At 35.7% G+C, this 25294-nt stretch overlaps 2 protein-coding genes across 7 annotated transcripts in view; both read left to right on the top strand.

Annotated features, from left to right (window-relative positions):
- Positions 1–25294, top strand: part of GPATCH1 (G-patch domain containing 1) — a 35802-nt gene that overhangs the window by 8705 nt on the left and 1803 nt on the right. Inside the window, exons 12-23 of one of the 6 annotated variants that reach the window (XR_012652187.1) lie at positions 607–788; positions 1067–1194; positions 1470–1603; positions 1939–2108; positions 2800–3004; positions 4086–4196; positions 4669–4793; positions 5322–5467; positions 19749–19933; positions 21271–21353; positions 23055–23218; positions 23581–23642. Coding sequence is in view for 4 of the 6 variants with exons in the window: in XM_075040068.1 (XP_074896169.1) it covers positions 607–788; positions 1067–1194; positions 1470–1603; positions 1939–2108; positions 2800–3004; positions 4086–4196; positions 4669–4793; positions 5322–5467; positions 19749–19933; positions 21271–21353; positions 23581–23649; positions 24045–24137 (1631 nt within the window). In the remaining 2 variants the exon portion in view is untranslated. Of the gene's footprint in view, positions 1–606; positions 789–1066; positions 1195–1469; positions 1604–1938; positions 2109–2799; positions 3005–4085; positions 4197–4668; positions 4794–5321; positions 5468–6689; positions 7003–19748; positions 19934–21270; positions 21354–23054; positions 23219–23580; positions 23650–24044; positions 24139–25294 lie in introns of those variants that run through there. The other 5 variants (XM_075040068.1, XM_075040071.1, XM_075040070.1 and 2 more) reach the window with 5 other exon arrangements.
- Positions 7149–16216, top strand: LOC142036668 (WD repeat-containing protein 88-like). The gene is made up of 4 exons (XM_075040079.1): positions 7149–7954; positions 8646–8756; positions 12389–12477; positions 14326–16216. The coding sequence occupies exons 1-4, from the start codon at positions 7859–7861 to the stop codon at positions 14465–14467; spliced, it is 438 nt and encodes a 145-aa protein (XP_074896180.1). The 5' UTR covers positions 7149–7858; the 3' UTR covers positions 14468–16216.

The following is a 25294-nucleotide window of genomic DNA, read 5'->3' as shown; positions in this document are numbered from 1 at the left end:
AATATTTAAATACTTTGAATGATTAAAATTCTGTTTGTAAGAGTGTCTTTGCTTGGCTGGTGTTATTTCCTATTCTTTCTGGGAGCAAATGTGAACCTGTTGCTTTAAACAGGGTCTGTATTGTTTACAAAAACCTGTGACCAAATTCTGTATTTATCAGTGGGCAATTTATCTTATCAGAAAGCCCCTTGAAGTCACCAAAGCCTGGCCAGGCTTGCTTGCTGGTGAACTTTTTTGTTCTGTGTTTTAGTTACTTGATAAAGCTTTGGATTATACCTTTTTTTTTTTTTTTTTTTTTTAAACACCTATTAAATACATAAAGTATTTTGAACATTCCTTAGGGGCAATGAGTAAGGAGTCAGCATTACAAGTAAAATTATTTAAAATATCTGTCTTGCATTTGGCAAATGCTATCATTCTTGCCATCTTGAAAAACTACCTCGCTTAATTAAGGAATAACACAGTTGAGATTAATACTATCCTTAAACTAAATACTCGTTAAATACTTGCAAGGATGTTTGCTTATTGTCTTATTTTTTTGTTTAAAAAGCATCAGAGCTAAGTAAGCTGTAATCTCTGCTTAGCATTTCTCTCCTTATTTTATAGTAGATACATTGGAGCATTATTTAGATCCGAGTATGACAGAATGGGAGCGAGGAAGGGAACAAGAGGAGTTCTTCCGTGCAGCAATGTTTTACAAATCCTCAAATTCAACACTGTCATCCAGGTTTACCCGGGCCAAATACGAAGATGATGTTGACAAAGTCGAAGTTCCTCGGGACCAAGAGGTATATGCTGTTCACAGTCTTTTAGTACGTTGGAGCTGCAGTTGCTGCCTTAACCCTGACTTCCAAAATTCTTTAACTCTTTTGTAGATATAATGTCAATGTTTTGTTGCCCTTCTGTTTAGCAAACTTTTGAAAACACTCACTGCATACAAAGCAGTGATTTGTTAAACTACACTTAAATATTTACGTTTCTGTCCTGTTTTTAAGTCTTAAAACAGTAATAGTCACTTCAGTAAGTTGTTACTTATTTAGCAGCTAGAAGTGTTTGACTTTTTCAGAATGATACTGATGATAAGGAAACTGCTGTGAAGATGAAGATGTTTGGCAAACTCACAAGAGACAAGTTTGAATGGCATCCTGAAAAACTGTTGTGTAAAAGATTTAATGTTCCTGATCCATATCCTGAGTAAGATGATTGATACTGATATTTTTAATACTTTTTGAAAATCCTGAGTTTTTCATTTGCTTGTGGAAAATCTGGCTTGATGTTTTCTCTTTGTGTCATAGTAGATGTAATACAGAACTGCCTAATGTTTTTATTTGCCTCATTAAACATGGTGACTTCTGACAAAATAGTATGTGTTTTAAGGACTACTGTAGGTGTTTCAGCTTGTTGTAGATAATTTGAGGGCTTTTCTGTGTTGAAAATGATAAGCAACAAACGTTTTTATTTCCCTCTAGTTCTTCCATTGTTGGGCTACCAAAAGTGAAACGAGACAAGTATTCTGTGTTTAATTTCTTAACTCTGCCTGAGCCCACCACATCTGTAACTCAAGCAACAAATGAAAAAATCCAACAGAATAACAGTGTCAACAGTAAGTTTGTTGTTAGTTTATTAATTTAGCTATAAATGAGATAATAGTATAGAAAAAGCTCATCTTTGTGATGGAGAACTTATCAACCCTATTTTTTTTAATTAAAAAACCCAAACAAAGAAGTTGAAAATAAATTCAGTGACATAAAAACTCAAGTCAGTGATATTATGCTAATTTCTTCTGCCTAGAAGACCTTTATAGGTCAGATATTCATTAGAAAGATTTAAAAAAATGTCCAATTACATTGAAGAAGCAGAGTAATTTAAAATCAAGTAGGCCGTGAAATTCAAGATAATTTGGCATGCAACTGATTTGAATGTTTGGGATGTTTTTAGAACCAAAGAAACCTTCAAGATGGGATGTGTCAGATAAAGAGAAGGAGAAAAAAGATTCTATCAGTGAATTCATTAGTCTTGCTAGATCAAAAGCTGATGTTCAGCAGCAACCACCATTGCCAGCGACAGAAGAATGTGGAACTGGGCTAAGTGAAACTCTTCCCACTGAGGTGAGTTTACAATGGTGTTTGAACTTCAAGGGAATAGCTGTAAACCTTCAAAACCCTGAAATAAGGTTGGGTAATATATGAATTAATTTGATACAGATCAGTTTGCAGAAGAGCAAACTCAGGATAAGCAAAGACATGAGACTGTATTCGAAGAATTTTGAGGTTATAACTCTGAGCTGTAAAACATTTACACATACAAGCAAGTATGACTGTACTTGACGTAGCAGCTTAAGAGAAGAAAAAATGTAGCTCAGCAGTCTGGAGTTAAATTCAGTCCCTTACACCAACTTTGCTCGCAGGCACAGAATATGTTTTTTTTTTTCTGCTTTGAATGGAGAAGGATGCATACTTTGGGGAAAAAGGTGATGTTTTCCTTTTGCTTAAATTTAACGGTGTATAATTGAAGTTTGAATTAATGAATTAGAATTTATAATATCTGGGGATCTATTTTCAACTGTCTGTGTAGCACAAATTGTACTACCCTTTACAGGACATTGACTTAGTTTAGCAGTGTTTCAGAGTTTTACTATTTTGGATTAGCAGTTCCTAAGATTGTGTATCTCACAGCTATTGTGATATTTGAGTGTTTTGTAAATACATGTCAGCATGTTTGAAGTTATCTGACTTATCAGAGGGAGATTGTTAGTTTCTTTAGTGTTTAAATATAGTTTGTTACAATGCTGTTTTGCAGGTAGCTAATGAAGAGAAGGATCAGGAAGAAGAAAGCAGACCATCCATGGACTTATTTAAGGCCATCTTTGTGAGTTCCTCAGATGAAAAATCATCTTCCTCTGAAGAAGAGAGTGATGATGAACAGCAACCAAGTACTTCAGTAACCGATTCAGAAACCACCAAGCAAGTTGATCTACCAGACAGTTCTTCATCTAATGTACAAGGTAGTACTTAATGGATGTTCATTTTTTTTAAATACCTTGTAAAAGTTTCATTTGTGAATCAAATACTCCAGGACTGCTCGAATAGTGTTATGCTCTTGTGCAGATCATCTGGCATTGGTGGAGCTGGGCATGTAGAAAATGTGACTAGTACAGCACTGAATAAGGTCTTGCATGTTATAGTGTTATTTATGTTGCCATGTGTCTTGCATAGATTTTACAAACAAACTGCCCTATGGAACATGCTTGTTAAACAGTGAGGGGGAGCAAAACATCTAATGTTAGAGTATTCTTCACTGAGAAGTACAGGGAAACTTTTATACCTATGATAAATTGTAAGATAGATTGATAAATTATGACTGTCTTGTGGTGGATATTTGACAAATTCAGAAATAAATAACTTGCAGTTCTTTTGATAATTAAATTCACTCTCTACTGACATTCCAGTAAAATATAATGTTGAAGTAATTTAACAAGACATCAAAAAGTTGCATTTTATTTGTATTCTAGTTATAGAAGTTGCCAGAACACTTGCACAAGAGAGGGAGAAGACCAATCTTTTACTCTCCTCCATATTAAATTTTACTACGGGAGCTGTAAGAAAGTTCCCATATTTCCAGGATGTGATTAAATTAGCAAAATGTACAATATACTTAACTTACAATGGAAATACTTTGTCTCCTTACTGTCACAGTTGGTTCTGTTAACATCTAACTTTTAGTGTTTATTAACTTTATAGTTCTTGTGGAGTCTTTTATTCCTTCGAAGTAATAGAAGAGTAGTACTGTATTATTAAATGAAAGCAAACGCACACACTGATACAAATTTAATTAGTAATTGTATAGTGTAAAAGGTCAATTTTGATTTAAAAAAAAAAGTAAAACCAAAACAGTATGTTGATATGTTTCCGAATATCAGCTAGCCAGTTGGCCAAAGCAGTCCACAGAGATATAGGGTGCTGATCGATTTGCTTGCTTAGAGGTTTTTGGAAAGCCTCCTTTAACTTTCTTCAGCACTTCTTGGAAGAAGTGTTACCTTATTTTCCTTTCAAATAAAGAAGTTGTTTTTTGGTTTTTTTTCATAGAGAATGTGGCTGCTACAACTGATCCTGGTGTTTCTTTGTTGCCTACTTCAAAGCAGGAACTGGATGAAACAGAGGAATTTGGACCAAAGTTGCCTCCAGCTTTTTCTTCCGGTAGGTTCTGTAGACTTCTCGTATGTAAATTCTGCACACTGAAGTTGTATGTAAGATATATGATATTTCTTTTTAAAAAACATCTGTGAATAGGCACTTTACCTCTTAAATGCCTGTGTTAGGTCAAACTGGCATCAGTAAATGCTTTGTTACCATGCTGTAATCCATTAGCAGGAACCTCTTTGCCTGTGTACCAATTTTGTTGTAGCTCTATAGAGGCAATGATAAAAAATTGTAGTGAAAATATAGGACCAGCCTTGCGATTTCTTTTAACAACAGATTGCAAAGGCATTTAATTACAGTAGGAAGGTTGCAGTTAGGATTTGTAGACATTTAATTTCCATTCGAAAGCTTAGGGTTTGTTTGGTTGGGTTTTTTTTAAAACTTTCAAAAGTAACAGAGTTTAATAATAAAATTACCTTTTTTTTTTTCTTTTTTGTTTGTTTGTTTCTGCATTTACTTTGCGCTTTAGGCCCTACTTGGCAACAAGAACCAGTGGTGCCAGCAAGTTTTCCTGGGCCTAGTAAGAAAGAAAAACATAGGAAGAACAGAGAGAAACACAAGACTAAGAGAGAACACAAACACAAAAAGGAAAAGGTATTTAATTTAAATAAACATTTTATTGATTCTTTGATCTGCCAGTCAAAATTTTTTATTATTTATGCTAGGTTGTAGAAAATAGATATACTGGGACTAGAACTTATGCAACAGATTTTCTCAGGTGTCTTGAACCCTGAACTTCAGAACAGAAAATTAGCAAATTGGGGTGCTGCTTTTTCCATATATACAATGTGACTGCAGATACAATATTGTAGGTGGTTTAATGTTGTATGCTGAAGATGTCAGGCATATTCTGGGAACTGCATATAATTCATGGCTTGTATACAAATAATAATAATAAAGAAATTCCTATTTTAGGGGGGGTTGAGTGCTTGGGATGAAATGGATGATTTTCGTATGTATTTTTTTAGCTCAGTCTGAGTAATGGAAAAGAGTTATTGTTAAGTGTTCTGTTTCAGTTAAGCTCAGAGTCTACACTGAAATCCACTTTTTGCTGTTGTTGCCTTTCAGAAAAACCCAAGTCTTTCACAATGAAATAAGGGATTGTTTCTCTTCTTTTTACAGAAAAAGAAACATAAGAAACAGAAAAACAAAGGAAAACACAAGAATAAAAAATCAGAAAAAGACAGCAGCTCAGACACTGCAGATAGCAGTGACAGCCTTAGTGATATAGATACCACAGGCTTGTCACCCAAAGAACTTCTAAGAAGGTAAACAGAAAGTTTACTTAAACACTTGAAATTTTGCAGTGAATAACCAAAACCTCAATTTGAGTTGTCATTCTAGTGAACCTAATTGCAGCAAATATGGATCGGCCAGTCTTTTCAATAAAAAAACTGAGCAGGATTTTGAAAGGAAAGATTACAAATATTAGGCATATTAATCTAGAAGGTAATTTTAGGATAGAAGCCTCTTAAGGCAAAGGGTACTAAATACACAACTCTGCTAATTAATGGAGGTCATAGTTAAATATTACTGATATTTTTGGAAGGTATTTTGAGTGGGAATTAAAAACTGAACAAGTGCAGGTCGTGATTCGTATTTCTGTTACTTTGTCTGCTTCTCTTTACTTGGAAATATTGGAAGGAACATTGTCTGCTTCAGAATGTTTTGAGTCTGCTTCGGTTTGTTGGTAATTACCAAAAGATCCAATTCAAATAGATCCATTGTGTGGCATTGATGCTTAAGATAATTCTGTGCTTGAGCAAGGAGCAGTGAAGCAAGCAGAACAATGCTTGAGTCATGTACATGTCTGCTAAATTTAGACTGTGCTGTTAGATTTTTATAAACTAGAGACTTGAACATAGTGCCAACAGAAATGTGAAAGTTGAATGAGAATGATTAACAATTTCATTTTGCTCACACAGTTGAAGTACAAGCAAAATAACTGTCTCTAGTTCAGATCATAGTCAACTTTAAGTGCATCCCCTGTGGAACAGTCACTGCATTGTCTTCTGTTTAGTGTCTCTTACTAGCTGGAGGAGAGGTCTCAAGGTATTTGTTGAAATACCACATCCAGTAGGCCTAATGGCAAAATGATTGGGGGCTAAGTGTTTAATGGAATGGACATGTACTAATGGAAGGGCTGGCATTCAAAAGGACTCTGCCTTCCATTCCTTTGGAACTAAGCTTCAGTTATGTATTGGTGTTTTCTTACTAAAAAAAACAAACTACTTCTCCTTTGATTTCTAAATAGCTAAAATATGTTTTTATGCTTTTTGCACAAAATAGTTAGACTTCCTTGTACAAACAGTTATTTTGGAAGTCTTCACATTTGCATGTCTCTACATCACTGAGAAAATGTTTTTATCTTGCATAACTCAGATCTCTCTCTTGAGCCGTTTGTTAAGTCTTAGTTTAAGTAATTAAATGTTCTTAATGTTGTATGTTACTGATCAGTCTGACCTCTTTCTTTTTGTTTCTCCCTTTTAGATTAAAACAACTTCAGTATTGAAGAGGTAGCTTGTTTTCTTCAGTGTTGTGTGATTTGATATCAAATTTTTGATCTCCTCTGTGATGGTAGATCAATCATGTATACTTTGAAGCACTGTAGATACTGTATTCATATTGAATTTGTTTGAAAGTAAATATGCATATGTTTATTTTGTGATGCTTCAGGTGTTCAAAATGTATGGATTATGGAATGTTGAAAAGACCCCTTTCTGGGCAGCATAATCTGAAATACTGCAGGCTCTGTTTTAATTAACATGAAACCAGATATTTTAATAAACTTAAGTATTACAAATCAGTTTTGTATGGTAAGTCATTGCCTAGGACCTCTAAAATGCTGGAGAGTAAGTTTCAGTCTGAATTAAATTAGGAAGCTAAAAACTAAAGCAATGTAAAATTTGTATTGGGTGCAAGTATTTTTAATGAATGTAACGCAGAATTTCACATTGCAGTTTTGCAGTATCTGGTTGTACTTGGAGTTATTTTTACATCTCCAAATTGTATATAGCATTTACCATAGCAGGTCTAAACCAATAAACTGTCATTTTGACACAAATTAAGGCTAATGTACTAATATTTTAGTACTATAATTATAATCTACCTTATTTTATGCAGTACAATGAAAACTGTTTATACCACTTTGTTTCATGGAGTACATTTAAAACGCAGTTGTAATCTTGTAGAATTATTTTAACATAAACTATGAAAATATACTGACCTGCTTTGTGAATGATCAGGCTATTAAAACAGACCCACAGAACTTCTTTCCAGGTGCACAAGGAAACCAAAAGAATATTTCTGCTTCAAACTAGGAACAGAAGCCTTAACTGAAATTCACTGTTGTAGGTGGCAGTTCTCTGGGGCCTGATTTAATGTATTTTTTAGTATCCACAGCTTTGTGACAGCTCTTGATGAGAGCAAAGTGATGTTGACACACAGATTGTGTGTGTTTTAAACGTAAATTCAACAATAAACTTGAGCGACAGAAGGAGAAATAAGAAATTGGGCCTTGAGGTTGCCTCCGTTACAGGAAAAAAATAAACCCGACAACTGCCTCGCACGGCAGTTGCTCGGAGTCTGTCCCCTGTTAAAGCTTCAAAGGCGTTTTGGCGGGAGCCGCTGCCGCCGCCTGAGGTAGCGCGTGGAGCCCAATGGCGGCGGGGAGCAGCCGTGGGGACCCCTTGGCCCTGGGGCCGTCGCCTTCCCCGGCCGAGGGTCGCTGGGAGGACCGTGAGCTGAGGGCACAGGTACTCTGTGGCTGTGGATGGAGGGAGGGAGAGAGGCAGGGCCCGGCGTCGGCGGGCAGGGAGGTCTCTGGCAGGCCGGGCTCCCTGCCCGTGGGGTAGTCGGGGGCTGGTGGAAGCTGAGGGTTGAAAAGCTCGCTGTCGCTTTACGTGTGGTTAATGCTCTTGGCAGCAGTATTGTTGTTAGCTCTGTTCACAAAAAAGTATGCTGGACAGTCATGAGCAAGCTCCCAAATGACCGAAGAAGAGCCTTTTCAAAATATCTTTGACAAAATTTGTAACGTTCTTGGCTAAAACGTGTGGCCTGAAAGCTTGATGTGCTGCCCTTTGATGGGCCAGAATTAAGGAAAGAAGTGTTTGAAAGACCTGAGAGATTGACTTCATGAGATTTAAAGATCAGTATTACTTTTCATGAGAGGAAGAAGAATTGGGAAACCTTAACCAAAAAAACCCCACCTGCTTCCCCTCCAGAAAAATAAAAATAAAATCCACATCCATCAGCCTTCCTTTCTGAACCAGATTTGGTAAATCTTCTCCAGGCTAGTACCAAGGAAAGGATGTGAACTCTTCCCAGACAAGTGGAACTTAAAATATTTTCTTCTGGTTCTTGCTTTCATACTCCCCCTCGTGGACTAAGCTGTCAAAAATAATTTCAAGGAAAAAGATTCCTAAACTTTGCTCTGTTCCTTTACAGATCCAATTTAAAATTCTGAGAGGACACAGTGATACTGTGAGCTCCTGCCATTTTTGCTTTGAAGACACAAAAATACTTTCATGCTCTTATGATAGAACAGTGAAGCTCTGGGTATGTTATGAACGCAGCAACAACAAATTAAAAAAAAAATCTTAAAGCTGAAATCAAACAAGGAATGTTATACAGGCATGAAGGTTGACTGAATCATCAAGGAGCTTTCTGAAGATATTTTATTGAAGCTTAAAAATAGCAACTGTAAATGTTTTTGTAGTCACCGATAAATAGTAAAACTCCTATTTCATACTTCAAACATATTCTTTGGCATTAAAGGGTGACTCTTGTAAGCATATGTAGCATACACTGAATCAGAACTCCAGATTATTAATATTTTAAAACTGTAAGTTGATACACAAAGCTTACTCTTTTTCTCCTGGAAGTTCCTTTTTCTGACTTGTTTATGTATGTGAATGTTTGTGGAGGACAAGTAAAAGTTAGAGATCACACAGTTATCAGCATGGCTGTGGTGGTTTCATACTTGTTGCTTGCTTTTTCCTTTTATTTAAATCTCAACTTGCACCCTTTATTTTCTTGCCTTTCCAAGTTTTGTGTAGTTAACTGAGGTTTCCCTAAAATTCCAGCCACCTTGGGCTGGCAGGATCTGAACTGGGGAAGTATACAGATTCTGGGTGATCAAATCTAAGTATAGTCTAAAAGATAGCTTGGGGACATAAGGTTATGCGAGCCCTTGAATTTTATGCAAGCCAATGACAATGCAGCTGGGCTAAATTGATTGCAGGCATTGAGATCTGGCATAGATTAAACAGTCACGATTTGATTCAAGAATTGGTGATGAGTTATAGTAATGCCTTCATATGATATGAATACAAATGAAATAATTTTTTAACGGATCTAAAGTGTTGACTTCTTACCAATGCAGTACTAGGTTTCTAACATAATCCAAACCTTTTTTTAGACATACTTAAAAAGCCCAAGAACCCCAAAGGTGTAAAAAGTCCAGGCAATTTTCAGGTTAGCACCATTGTGTTACCCAAGAGCTGTAGATGGCTAGATCCAAGAAACCAGGAAGTCTAGAATGAAAAAAGTCCTGTCTTTTAATGATCCATTCCTAAGTAAATAAACACGTGGAGCTCTTAAGCAAATAATGTAGATAGGAGAAATATAAGTATCTCAGTGTGTTAGTCATGACATTTACAGTTTAATAACTGTTGGATTGACAGTTCCAACCTTTCCTGCTTTGTCTGAACTCAGAACTGGAACTTTAATTTTTCTGTCTTTAGCAAAATGGTATTCAGCTGTCTTACATGTAAGTAAACTGAAATCAAGACCCGAAAATAAGAAGATAATAGATTAATTTTTTTAAGCACTGTAGATCCATGAATGTTCTTTTTGCTGGAAAGGCTATACTGTGCCACTTGCCTGAAGCGTGAAAGGGTTAATCTGTCTAAGAAATTTTATCTTTGTAATTCTTATCTAAGAAAGATTTATTCAACACTTGTTGACCAATACTTATTTTTCAGAATCCATCTAAAAGTATTTGCCTGAGTGTTGGGAACTTTCTGATAGCAATGTATAGGCAAAATGATGTTCATTTATTTTGACAAGATTAACTTTGTCTGGACAAGCCTAATTTCCTCCTCTGCAGGAACAGCTGAAGTAATTAGAATTTGGGAGGGTACAGAGGACTTGGTTGTGAGGGGCTAGGCCAGCCCTGACAATTTCACTTTGGGGTTCTCTTTCTTTTCCATTGAAAGAGTAGATTATCAAATAATTGAGTGTAATGAGAAAGCATTTGAAATTCCTCTTGAGAACAGACAGTACCTTACTGACAGCCCACACGTCTTTAGGGAAACAAAGGTTAGTAGGGCACACAGCAGACAAAGACTAGATAAGTCTAGAAGGGCAGTTGTGACTGCAAGGCTTTTTTGACTCAGAAAAATAGAACAAGAACATACGGTAACTTTGATCTATTTTTTTTTCCTGTGGTCTTAGAGACATTCCTAATGATTCTAGTGTCAGTTGTTAGGCCTGTAGTGCACTGACACACATTCAGAAAATAAGCGAAAAAGTGAAAAATTTACTTTCACTCCAGTTTTGTGTGTTATCAAGAGTTGCCAAGTTAGAAGGATAGCTCCTTCAAGTGAAGGTCCGTGTAAGGAAGCAGCTCTAGATCTGAGACTTGACGATGTTGAAAAGGGAAGTAATAGTCAGAGGTATAAGCTTTTATTCTCATACTGAAGACAAATAAAGAACACACAATGAAGGGAGTTTATGTTGCATGCTTCCAGACTGGTTCTGAAATCTCTTAGTACTTACGCAATCAAAAATCGAATTCAAATAATTGGGTTCATCATGGAAATAGAAGATTATTTACCTAGAGGGAGGTATGATGACTGATGCTGTGATACTTTGATCTGTGAGTTACTCTGCATGTCAGCAGTCCTGATTTTTTTTGTTGTTGTTTTGATGTTTAGAAGTCAGGCACTGTGATCCATTTGTAAAACTTGATTCATATTTTTATTTGTATTACTAAAGAACTTCAAGGCTTTACTCATGGGTTAGGACTGCACTATGCTTTGACATTATACACGTATGACAAAAAGATAGTCCCTTCCTGAAATCACTTAAAACTCTCTGTGTAAGTCTAAGTAGATAGAAAATGGTGGAGAAATGTAATGGCCTCAAGTTGTGCTGGGGAGGATTATGTTGGATATTAGGAAAAATTTCTTCACTGAAAGGGTTGTCAAACACCGGAACAGGCTGCCCAGGGAAGTGGTTGAGTCACCATCCCTGGAAGTATTTAAAAGACGTGTAGATGTGGCACTTAGGGATGTGGTTTAGTGGTGGACTTGGCAGTGTTATGTTAACAGTTGGACCCAATGATCTTAAAGGTCTTTTCCAACATAAATGATTCTATGATAAATGAAGCAGTAATGCAGTATGGGTCATCATCTCAGCACTTCAGCAATCTGTTGATTGCTGTTGTAGGAATCAAAACAGGCATTTAAGTGGGATTTTGTATTATGAGAGGGATTGCCAGTTATTTATTGGTGACTCCTTCAGAACATGAAGGACAGCAAAGGGGAACTCACACTTTGAAAATGTAACAACTGAGTGACAAAGGCTGGTATCAAAGGTAGGGCAGAAGGGAGATGCCTGGGGATAAATCACAAAGAGCTCTGTATTTGAAGACAAGAGGCTTGTATTTGTGACTGAGAAAGAGGAATCAATGAAGGAACATAAACAGGGAATGACGTAATACAGATAGTAAAGGGAGATCTGTGGAAGAGCATTGCACATGGATACAAACAGGGGAGACTGCATTTGTGAAGAAAATGATATTGCAATAATTGATACAGGGATGGCAGGCCTTGAGAGTGTGAGTTTTAACTATGTGAATGAAAATGGAAAGCCATGTATTAGTTTATGAAGAAAGACTTGCCAGGATTCAGGTATGGACATGGATGTGAGAGTCTAAGGAGGACTCTTCAAGAAATCTCTGGTGAAAACTGTTATGATGGGAAGGAGATAAATGGAAGTCTGGGTGTGATAGGTGAAGAACTCTGGTTTAGTCAGTCTTGAGAGTCTGAGATTGTAAGAGTAACTAAAGTAAGACTAACTTTACTGATTTCACAAGTTTTGTTTTCCCTTATTTTGTGATGCTTTGTATTTTTTTACAATTTAGCAAAGCATTTCCTAATCAAACTCATTTGGATTTATTCAAGGATGTTGAGAAAGGTTTTCCTATTCAAGTGTTTGAAGAAGAACACACTGCCCCAATTTCTGAGTGCAACTTGACTCCTGATGACAGAAGGTGACCATTTTCTATCTTAATTTATTAAAAAAAAAAAGTTACAGGTTTTGTGATTTTTAAGGTTCAATATCAGTGCATGTGGAAACAGTATAAAATTTAGAACAAATAAGTTAGTTTTTCAGTCCTTCCTATAGGTTCCTAACTTGTGCTACATGAAAGTCAAATTTATTTTGCTTACTTTCATGCTCCATGATGTCAGTCTGTTATAATTTTGTCTTACACCTCCTTTCCTCCATACACTCCTCCTACTTCTCTCCATCCTTGCACTTTCATTTATGCTGTCCATACTCTGCTAGCAGACTGTTCACTGCCAGACTCCTTCATCCACATGGACTACCATAAATCTCCCCTTGTTCTCACCTACAATTTGTACAGGAACTCTTAAATCTTTTCTGTTTTACCTATGATGTCTGCTGAATCAAACAGGAATCTTTTTATGGTCTTAAATGCATGTTGGAATAGCCTGATAGATTATGGCCTCTCTTAGAGTGAAGGACTTGTCTAATTCTGAGTTATAAGGGGCTAGAAGTCTATCTTTGCCATATATTCTGAAAGGGGTATATAAATATATATCACTTGTATAAAAGAACAACATTGAATTAGCCAAGGTTCAGGGGTTCATCTGTCAGGGAGATTTATACCTTCATAAAAGTTCTCGTCTGTCTGTATTGTTTATTAATATTCTATAGCCTTTCCATTAAGCCTATCCTGTCAATTAAAGAAGAAATGCAGCTTAATCCAGTGTCAATCTGTGGACATAATAATTAAAACAACTAGAGCATATATTAAGATTCAGTTCAGTGGGTCATGCAGTGCCTCCAGGGGTACTATTTCTGGCATATTTTATCATTAAGTCATAGTTTAAATCAATTTTTACCAGATTGTAGAGTTGAGCGATTAGTTTTTTGATCACTGAATAGCACACATGGTAAGCTGCCTATTGCAATTGTGTATTTTTTTGAAAATTGCTGAACAGCAAGTAAAATACCATTGTGTACAGCCCTGGAAACTACTTTCCAGTCAAAAATGCTGCCAGTTCATAAACTTCATGTGGTCTTTTGCGTTAACATGTTTCTGCTTAAGAACAGAGATTGTGTTGGTTGCAGGAATTATACAGGCGTGGAGAAAATAAGGATTTTAATAATATAATTGTATTTTTAGTTTTTAGAATGTTAATGCATCAAGTTTCTTGGGCAAAATGTATAAAAGTAACAGTTTATGAACTTTATCAAAATAAAAAGCCACAATGGTATGGAAAACATTTGTCACATCCGGTGACTTTTCAATATAAATAATACTTTAGATATTTGGGAATATTTTAATAAAACTGTGTAAGGAAAAAATTTTTGACCTCCCATTTAATGGAAGCCTGCCAGTTTTTGTAAACTTTACTGAATAGCTTTGTTGTCTGATGTGGCTTTTTGTTTATGCAGAGCAGCGTTTGTGGTAGAGGGTTGCCCAGCAACATAACCACTGAAAATCCAAAAAACCCTACTGACAAGAACACTTCACATTCATTAAAGAAAAGACAATGTAATGGCTTTAAAATTATTCTAACGTTAGAAATAATTAAATATCTTGTAATGGATGAAATTAAATTAAGTTGGCTGCTTGCACTGAAAATTACATACATGACATTTTTATTATTAGTTTCTATCTGATACATAAATAATCCTTTTTTCAACTAAGCTATGCATTAATTTTTCCTGTAGCCTTTAAAAATCTATTTTAAATCAGTGGGTGTGAGGATGTTGAATCATTGTCAGAATTAAGTGTTGTCATTTATTTTTAAAATACCTTCTTTTATGTAAAAATATTGATTGCTGTTTTCATTAACATAATTTTTAGAATGATAACATCATCATATGATAACACTGTCAAGGCTTGGGATATGGAAACAGGAAAAATAGTTGTATGTATCCTTTTGAATGCATCTTGCAGAAGGTACAACTGTAAAATTCAGATTTATTGCTTTGTTATTGATAAATAAGAAAACACAACATTCTCTGTTAGCACAATACAATATAGTTAGGGTAGGTAGGCTTGAGTTTTAGTCCTAGCTTTGGTACTAATAATTGCTTGATCTTGGGTTAGTCTCTTGATGAACATGTCTCAGTTATTTCAGATACAAATGGGTATGATAATAATAACCTGCCTCAGAAGATACATTTCAGATTGATTAAATTAACATTTTAGGATTTAAACAGGGTGGCCTTGTCTAATTTTAAGTTTATTGCCAAAGCAAAAGTAAAAAAATTGGATATAAAGACAGCTATCAGCTTTTACCAAAACAAAGTAATAACAGAAGCATTCTTTCTGAATCTGCTTACCCATTACAGAAAGTCTGTTGTAAAACTCTCTCTAACCATCAAGCTGTTTCTAAAATCTTTTCTTTTCTCTTTAGTGGACAGTAGAACATGAAGGCATTGTAACTTCATGTAATATTTCTTGTGATGGTAGATATGTGGTATCTGGTTCAGACAAAGAAAATACAGTATATGTTTTTGATGCACAAAGTGCAACACTAGTAGCACATATCCAAGGTAAGACTTAGGACTCTTACTTGTTTATGCAGCTCTTGGTGGTTGGTTTTTTTTTTTTCAATTTCTTACAAAAAAATGAGAAAATTAATTAATTCAGTTCAAATACCCTTACTTGAGAAAGGCAAAAGAAACTTATCTGTAAGACATTAAACCCAGTATTATTCAGAATAGGCTTATAAAAAGGAGATAATGGTCCAAAATTAGACCAACAGTGATTCTTTTTTGAACAATAATTTCCCTTCAAAGGTAATTTCTCTAGTGAGACCTCAGTCCTATGAGGCTTCCACTCAGGACTACAGTTCAGGGAGTTTGCCATTCCTGCAGAATCAGCTTTAAAATATATAAGCAGTCTTACAAATGTTAAATTAGCATATGGTTAATGTGCTCTTGTGAATCAGAGCCTGATGGTAAAATCATTTGGATTTAAAAATAAAAATTGCAACAAATGGATCATAATACCTTTATTAGAATACCTGTTTCTGTTAGATGACACTATCAGGATGTATTTTGTTTACATTATTTTAATGGAGCTATTTGTGTCTTAAAGTATAATTACCTGCTTAAGTACTCCCTAAGAGTCTAAGCAGTTAACTGTCATTGGCATTAGGGGGCCACACTTCCGGACTTATTTTCAGGAATGGAGCAGAGAAGTAAGTTACTACAGGGTGTCCTGGTTTCAGCTGGGATAGAGTTAACTGTCTTCCTAGTAGCTGATACAGCGCTATGTTTTGAGTTCAGTATGCGAAGAATGTTGATAACACTGATGTTTTCAGTTGTTGCTAAGTAGTGTTTAGTCTGAAGTCAAGGATTTTTCAGCTTCTCATGCCCAGCCAGCGAGAAAGCTGGAGGGGCACAAGAAGTTGGCACAGGACAGAGCCAGGGCACCTGACCCAAACTGGCCAACACGGTATTCCATACCATGGGACGTCACATCTAGTTTAGGAACTGGGAAAGTGAGGGTGGGGAATCGCTGCTCGGGGACTGGCTGGGTGTCGGTCGGCAGGTGGTGAGCAATTGCACTGCTCATCATTTGTACATTCCAATCCTTTTATTACTACTGTTGTCATTTTATTACTGTTATCATTATCATTATTAGTCCCTCCTTTCCTGTTCTATTAAACCGTTCCTATCTCAACCCACGAGTTTTACTTCTTTTTCCCGATTTTCTCCCCCATCCCACTGGGTGTGGGGGGGGAGTGAGTGAGCGGCTGCGTGGTGCTTAGTTGCTGGTTGGGGTTAAACCACGACAAAGGGCAACATGTGAATTTACATTAACTCTGTATGTTGAAAGCTTGGATCCAGGTTCATATTTCCATGCTATCTGCAGTAACTATGAGGCCTCTTTTTCATTGAGAGGTAGGCAAGGAGGTGTTCTAGCCAGTGAAATAGCAATTTTGAAATTACCGTGTTTTGGAAATAGACTGATGCATTGATGCTATGGGTAATTCTGCCTATCAGACCTGTGTTCTGAGATCCAGATGTAATTATTCAAAATAACTAATAGTCTCACCTGATATTTTTTGTATAGGTCATCACAAAAGTACAATCACAAGATGTTGTTTTCACCCTGATAACCAAAGAGTGACTTCAGTATCCTACGATAAGACCATAAAGCTATGGGATATGATAACACGATCCACCTCAATTACAATTAATGAGTAAGAAACTGTCCTGGTTTCAGCTGGGATAGAGTTAATTGTCTTCCTAGTAGCTGGTACAGTGCTATGTTTTTGAGTTCGTTATGAGAAGAATGTTGATAACACACTGATGTTTTCAGTTGTTGCTAAGTAATGTTTAGACTATAGTCAAGGATTTTTCAGCTTCTGATGCCCAGCCAGCAAGAAGGCTAGAGGGGCACAAGAAGTTGGGAGGGGACACAGCCAGGACAGCTGACACAAACTGGCCAAAGAGGTATTCCATACCATGTGATGTCATGCCCAGTATGTAAACTGGGGGGAGTGAGGGTGGGGGGATTGCCGCTCGCAGACTAACCGGGCATTGGTCAGCGGGTGGTGAGCAATTGCATTGTACATCACTTGTATATTCCAATCGTTTTATTGTTACTATTGTCATTTTATTAGTGTTATCATTATTAGTTTCTTCTTTTCTGTTCTATTCTTATCTCAACCCACGAGTTTTACTTTTTTTCCAATTCTCTCCCCCATCCCACTGGGTGGGGGGGAAGTGAGTGAGCAGCAGCGTGGTCCTTAGTTGCTGGCTGGGGTTAAACCACAACAGAAACAATACTATAGTTAATTATCTATGGCATTATTTGCACCTTTCACAATTATCAGTGAGATTTATTATAAGATTTGTACTAGAGAAAATGAACAATAATTTTTGAATTAAATAAAGTAATACACAAGCAAATGACATATATAGAAAGCATGAATATAATGGTCCACTCAAGCTTCCTGCTGTAAATAATTGAAAAATTGTATTTTGATGACTGTAAGTATTTCTAGTGCTATTTTTTTAGAGCTTCTAAGTTCTTGGGTATGTATAGCAGCAGAAGATAACATATGCAATATGGTACTGCAGTGTAAACTTGTTCTAATTTCTACTAATTAGGAAAAATGTAAAATCATTGATAAATGAGGAGGTAAAATATTACTTAGAATAGTGAAGTCTTTAAAAACATCATGGAGTGAAGCAAAAATAATGCAGAGGAAAAGGAGAAAAATATATCTAGATGTTGGAAATTGGTAATTGTGAGTTCTTACAGAATATTTTGTGATCATTAGGTTTTGCACTGCAACCAGATCACCTTAGCCCTTCATAAAATTCATGGTCCTGAGAGCAACCACAGGATGATCTACTCTGCTCCTAATGAGCTCCAGTGAAGACCTCACAGACTTCCAAACAATCTGTTCTGTTGTCTCACTGTGTTAATCATTAGAAAGATTTTCCTAAGGTGGGCTATTTTGGCTGCGGCGTAAGCTCACGTGTTTCTGTGTAGATCGACTTTAGACATGGAGATCAGATTATTTGCTTGTTTTCTTCTACGTTTTAATATATATCCAAGAACTTCTATTATATGAGTCATCTTTTCAGTAGATTAAACCATCCTTATTAATTTAATATTTAATTACTATTTCCTATTTTACTGATCATTCTTGTTGTTAATCTCTGAGATCCTTCCAACTGGCCCACATTTTTTTTGAATTATATGGTCCCATAATGTAAACAGTATTCCCTCTAACTGGAAGAAAATAGAAATGAATTATTATTACATGCTTCTCTCTGGATGTGCCTCTGTTCATGCATCCTGGGATGAGATTTACTCTTTTTTTTGACAGCATGATGGTGAAGAGGAGTTGGTATTTGTTGCATCCTTTTTTGCAGATGCAGTCCATTGTTCCCGCTCCTTATCTGTGCAGTTGATTATTTTATGTTACTACAGAATGTCAGACTTGAAAAAATTGACCTGATCAGGCAGTGTGCATATTAGATAGTCGATTAAACACTGTAAGCCTCCTGCAAACTGCAGTGATGACAGCATTGTTTCCTATAGAGACTGTTACAACCCTTTATTTTCTTGATAATTTCTTCAATTTGTGAAGATAATTCTGAATTTTAATCTTCTCCCTTGTATAACTGCAGACCCTCTTCGGCTTCATTTCATATCTGTGCTACTTATCTCATCATCTACATTGTTAATCGAAGTATGAAACAGGACTGGATTCAAGACAGATGCTGTGGACCCCTGCTCACTATGTACTTTCATTTTCACAGTGAACTAATTATGGCCACTCTCTGAGTACAGAGATCATTTTTCCATATATGCTTTTGGAGGTCATGCCCAGTACCAGAAGCCTTGCTCAGTATGATTTCCTGAGGTTTCACATGCTAAACTTTTATATCTCTCACTGAAGTCAGTAATACAGTAAAAACATTATGTCAATTTAGGATATTGTTATCATTTTAAGAAAGAAGTATGCAACAATAAAAATGTCAAATCAACCGTTAAAAATATCAATGGCTTTAAATAAACTCAACCAATTTAGCTTTGAATTCTTAAAACAATAATCAGAGGGAGAGTCTGCCTTTAAACACTGTAATAAAATTCTCTTTGAGGGATTAGGAATTACTTTGGATGGGAAATTCAATCTGGAACATTGTAATGTTTCTTTTAAATTGCAGTGACTCTAGCATTGTTTCCTGTAAGAGATGCTCGTAATCCTTTCCCCACTGTAGATTTCAGGAAGCACTAGAGTCCTCACCCATTTCTGGAACATCCAGATTTCTTTTCTGATGGGTATCACTGCTTCCAAAATTAGACTTTAATCTAGGATTGTTTAATCTTTTTCCTCTGAATGTTTGAGTTGAAATTTACATGTAGAGGTCGATGTGTGCTATTTAATGAAAAACGGGTGGCTTTTTTTTTGTAATATACTTTTAGTACAGTGTGGTTGTGTTGTAGCTGCTGAAAAATTTCTTGTGAAGCTGCGTTCACCAAAAAAAAATAGCTGGTCACTTATGACTTAACAGCTAGGGTTCAGTCCTGCAAAATGACCTAATCCAATATGGGATTTAAGCCTGTGCTGGGTGTGAGGTTGTAAGCAGCTCCAGAGACTTTACAGAACTATTTGTATGGTTAAGATTCAGGATATGCTTATGATGCTTTACTGGATGGAGACAGGGTGCTCAATGTTGCAGGAGGCTCTTTGAGAGATTTGTAATGGTTACAAAAGCTCACTCTTCCTGTGGTTTTCATCTGTGTTTCAGGGGACACAGCAATGCTATCTCAGATTGCTGCTTTACCTCTGATGGTCATTACTTGTGCACAGCATCCTGGGACAAAAGCTTAAAAATATGGGATATAAAGACAGAAGAATTTCGGTGTCATGAACCTGTTTCCCTGAACGAAGGACATGAGGGTTCTGTTAGTTCCTGCCTTTTTAGCCAAGATGGTGAGTTATCTTAATACTGGTGCATGATGTATCTCAATACCTATGTATAGGTAATCATGTAGGTAATTAATTCATCATTTCTGAGATAACATGTTAAATTATGAGAAAATTATATCCATGTAAATAAGTAAATTGAAGTTGATGTTCTGTCAACCAGGCAACTGGAACACTTGCTTAATTGATATACCCATCAAAAGGTATAATAAAAAGATCATAATGGAGTAAAAGCACAATACTATGTTAGAAGATTAACTTAGCATTTGCAGATATTCTCCTAACATTAGTTAGTTGAAAAAACATGTTCAGTAAATACTGTACTGATTTGTCATAGTTAGGAAAATGTGTATCTCTTTGTTAGTACCCCCAAAAGTAACGTTACTTCCCAGCCCAAACAACATATGCTAGTAATGTACTTCTGAAAAACTTCATGGATGTTCTCAGCTACACTGATGGAGCACATAAACTACCATGTTCAAAGTAGATTATATTTATGAGTTATAGCAAGACATTTTGGCACCTGGAACTTGATGATTCCTTGATGTTTGGATGAATAGGAGGAGAACAGGAGGAAGAAACAAACTCTCCAGTTTACCTATATCTGAGTGGAGGTAATGGGGAGCTATTTCTTACTGCCCTAGTTGCATTACTTTCACTAGTTCTTAGACAACTCCTGGTCCCTCCACAACATGAAATTAGTGTTACTGCAAACTGCTACTGCACTAAAACAACTTCTCTTCACTGGGCTGGACTAATAAGAATTTCTGTACATTGTGATCTAATTGTCTGTTTTCTTCTGCCACTTCACATCTGAATACTCCAGTAAAGATGACTCCTGACAGTGGGTTAATCTGCAGTCATACCCAAACAGTGCCTTCTGAGTTAGGCAACTCAGAAAAATAAACAGCGCTCTATGGGGGAAACTATACCTGTGGCTTGAAGACATGCAACTGCAGATAGGCCTGTAAATATTGGAATCTGAAAGCATACTTTCCACACTAAACTCTACTTTTTTGTTTTTATTCACAGTTGACCTAAAAATTCTGCAAGTATTCTCTATCTTGTAAATTTTAGGTATCTCCTTAATTTTCTAAGTCAACAAAATTTTCATGCGTGGTTTTTTCCACTCAGTTGTGTGTTTGCTAAGTTCATGGATTAATATTTACAAAATTAAGAACATTAACAAGAGTAGCTAAAAGGAACTTTGCTGTCTTGTTAAGGCATGACTAATAGCTCATTATTTATATTTTTTTATAAAGTCTGTCTCGCTGTTAGAAGGAGCCTCTTTTATTATTCTGTATGAAAAAGCAAAGATAAAGTATTCTGTTTTTACATTTCAGCATCCCTTGTTGTGTCTGGCGGATATGACAAAACTATAGCTATATGGGATACAGATGCAGGCTATAAAAAGCTAAGCTTAAAGGTACTGAGCTCTTACTTGGTCACTGGTTTGATGAGAAGGTGTAAAATGTATTGCTGGTTTAAAAGAACAGTATATTTCATTATCTGGCAAATAGATTTGCCCATCCTTTTTAGATACTGGCAGGAATATATCCTGGATTTCTGTGATTTATTTTCCTAGAAGAGTATATTCTTATACAATTAGCTACAAAGATACCTTTGCCAAGTCAGTTGTTAATAAGCTATTGCATTTCTCTTTTTATGAACAAGCTCATTTAAGGATTAAATTGAATGGAGTTGCACCTGTGTTTTAGGAGAATGTTTCTTCCAGCAAGTAACAAGAGCCTGGATAGTGCATATATTCATTTTGAAATGCCACGCTCCTCTACATGTGTATGTTTACATGTTTGCTTATGTCCACAGAAAATGGTACATTAAAAGGAAGCATTTAAAAAAAATGTAAATATAGGTGTTGAGGTTGTCAAGCTTAGCTCAGTCACTAGGTTACATAGTTTACATTACTGCTTATAGTGACAGGGATGTGGTCCACCATGTTACAGTATTTTTTAGGATAGACAATTCTGTAAATGAGGTAGCTATTCAGTGTTTAGCTATTCCTGCTTAGAGCTAGGCCTCCTCTTTTCTTCCATATCCATGGTAATACTACCCAAAATTTGAGGTGGTAAGTAATACCTGCATAAAATAAAAAAAAAAATCCAACTCTCACTAGGGGTTTTTTGTGCCACCATGACTTTTATTTTTTGCAGACATATCATATTGTATTACCATACCCTTCATTTGTTTCTTATTTTAGTGGAAACAATCCACAAGACTTGAACTAATGATCAGACACATGGGCCAAAGAAAAGGATTAACAGTATTCATAAAGTTATGTGCATGCATTTTGCAAATATTAATTTCACAGAAGGCAAGCAATGTCAGAGTTCAGATCTGCAACCTTGGCTCTTTCCTATCTTACGTAAATACAGTTTTAATGGATTTTTTTTTTTTTGTACTTACTGCATACACTATTCAACACATAGTTAAAACACTCATGAACAAGCCTACCTGGAAGATCTCAGAAAAGACCACTTTCCTTCAAAACCTTGGGCTTAAAAATAGCTTTCAACTGCTGTCACATTCAAGACAGCATCTTCATATAGGAGAGCTCATAAGCCTGTGCCTCACACCCATTACCTTAAATGTAAGCTTACCTACCCTCCGGAATTGGAACTCTACTGATTAAACCTTTTGAGCAGTAACAGTACACATTCTCCACCAGCATCGGTGCTTTACATAATACAGCTACTGCAGAATTCCCAGTTCACAGCAATCACTGTAACTAACTCTGTTTCCCATAAAAAAGAAGGCATCTGTTTAAATACTAATATCTTTGTAACTATGGAGAATTCCAGTTTAGTATCTGTGCCTTGGTATAATTATATTCTGGGCTCATAACTAAATTTAAAAACATGTTTTAAACATTCTGCTATAAAAATTATGGTTGATGTATGGATGTTTGACTACTCTGTACTGGAAAAATATATGTTCATATTTTTATTGTATGTCTCAGGTGTGGCATTTGTCTATCAAAATGACACTTTAGGAGTTTTATCTGTTAATAGCATTCATGTTTGAATAACCTCCCTAGCTGGAATAAATAATTCACTTTAGATATTAATCTGTTTCTATTCTTATGCCAAATCAATGCTGTTAACCTCAGATCAGCTGTGCTGCTGTTGTCAGAACAAGGATATCCAATACAGCTGCTTGACTTGGCCTGCTTTCAGAACTGGTTTTCTTCCCGCAAAATGGGGCGAAGCCGCTGTTTGTTCCTACAGCTCTTCCCTCCATTATAACATGATAAACAGCCTCAAGATTTTTTAGGTAATGACTATTAGAAGTCAACTCTCTCTTTACAATTCTTTATTAAACTCTTTAAAAAAACAGAAAAGACCTATGCTTATAAGGAGCTTAAACCCATGGTAACTGTGTAGCTGTCATACTTCTAAGTGCTACAACTGTTGGGCTGCTTACCAGAGATGGTAACAGCCACTGTTTTCAGGTGTATGTAGGAAAGTATGAACTTCATAGCAACATTTTTTTCTTGACTGGACATGAGGCAGTCTAGATAAGAATTTTCTCACTGCATTTCAAAATGCATTTATGGTACCAATAGTTGTTTTTATTATAATAAAAATAATAAAGTTTTTTTTCTTGTGTTATAGTTTAATTTTGCTTTACTGTAGGGTCATTTGGACTGGGTAACAGATGTTGCGATTAGCAAAAACAAGAAATGGATTCTTTCAGCCTCAAAGGTAATCACTAATTCCTGATGTAGTTTCAGGAGCTAACTTATAAATGGATGTGAAGATTTCATCCCTTGTTTTCAGCTTTTTTTTTGATTAAATTTAACAATGGTCAAGTTGCTCGTAAAAGTGCTAAGTTGTAACCAGTATTTACCTCAAGTAATTACAGAAAATCTTTAAAAGAATTTGGTAAGTATGGGGTTTTTTGGTTATTTTAAAATGTGCAGTCAGTTTAAGATTGCTAAGGATTGTTTCCAAAGACATGATATTTAAATGTGAGAGAGTTTAGCTCTCATATTGAGAGGGTTCATCTGATGAGATGAGATTTCATCCTTAGGGGAATGATGTAAATCACTCTTTTGGTAATATGCAAACACATCAAAATAATTGCATCTTTTTCACAGGATTCTACTCTGAGATTGTGGAATATTGAAAAGATGGATCATATTCCTTCAGTGACAGAAATCAGAAAAGCAAGCGGCTCAAAAATTGCTCAGGTTCTATCACTTTGTTTTTTAACCACATCTTGTACTTTATTCAGAAAGAAAATTTGAATGTTAAAGGAAAGCTGTCAAATTTCTAGGCTGAAAACACAAATTTATTGTGTTTGTTCTCTCTTTGTAAAAATTGTCAAATCCTTTTTTGGGAGTGGGATGTAGTAATAACAGTACTTTTAAAAAATGATTTTGGTAAGGACACCAGCTTTCATATACAGGTACATTTTTGTTTTTAGAATACAGCCACATATGTGTACTTTTTAAAATAAACTTATTTTGGTTTTTTGTACCTGGTGCTTCTGCAGAGTAATTGGCTGTTTATATAGGAGTATTACTAAACCAAGGCAGATAATATTCATGTGCTCCTGGACATAAATCAACTTATACGAATTCTGAGGAGTGTCTTTTTAAAGCTGAGACTGTATGTATTCTGACTTCTAAAACATGAATTATAAATAGGTGTTAGCAAAGAAGAACATTAACAAGCTTAATGATATTGAAATGTGCTTTTTATTACAGTCCCTCAATTGGTTTTGGTAGTGCATTTGCAAGATCTTGTATTTTCATCCTTGTCAATAACCATTAAGTGAAACTGCATGAAAAAGAACTAACTTTTTTCCTTATTTCTATGATATTTTATCAGACTTTCTTGTTGAATAGCAAGTATTCAAAAGCAGTGAGCAGCTTTTTAAGCTTTTAAATAAGTTTTATAAATTTGCCAGCAGTGAAAATGTGTACATTCCTACAAGTATCAATTAACAGAAATTTGAGAATATGGATAAAATTGGTACAGGAAAGGATTATTGGTGCATTTTAGCAATACTTAAAGCATACCAAACAATTAGAGAAATGTCTCAAATTTTTTGTAAATAGTTTCCCAAATAGTGAATTGGGAATCAAGTTACATTGACTTTGATAGAATTGGATTAGACTTCATGAGTATGTGTGTAGTCAGCAGAAAAACTTCTTTCTGCTGACTACAGTGGGTTAATATTTCATCTAAAATTACTGTTATGTATCAATTTTCCTTTCTTTTTTTATTTTTCTTTCTACATGTCTCCTTTAGTAAGATAATGGTCAGGTAAAAAAGAAGTAAACAAAAAAAGCCCCAATCCACCTAGTGACAATCACCAAGACAGAACAGCTAAAAACTGGAT

This window comes from Buteo buteo, chromosome 11 (assembly GCF_964188355.1).
Source record: "Buteo buteo chromosome 11, bButBut1.hap1.1, whole genome shotgun sequence".
NCBI classification, from domain to species: domain Eukaryota; kingdom Metazoa; phylum Chordata; class Aves; order Accipitriformes; family Accipitridae; genus Buteo; species Buteo buteo.
This window is presented reverse-complemented; position numbering and strand designations above follow the sequence as displayed.

Bases quoted from the DNA above. Each gene is read 5' to 3' on its own strand.
- LOC142036668 (XM_075040079.1), top strand. From the start codon at position 7,859: ATGGCGGCGGGGAGCAGCCGTGGGGACCCCTTGGCCCTGGGGCCGTCG. The intron at 7,955-8,645 runs GTACTCTGTGGC...GTTCCTTTACAG, and splicing joins ACCGTGAGCTGAGGGCACAG to ATCCAATTTAAAATTCTGAG. The intron at 12,478-14,325 runs GTGACCATTTTC...CATAATTTTTAG, and splicing joins TTGACTCCTGATGACAGAAG to AATGATAACATCATCATATG.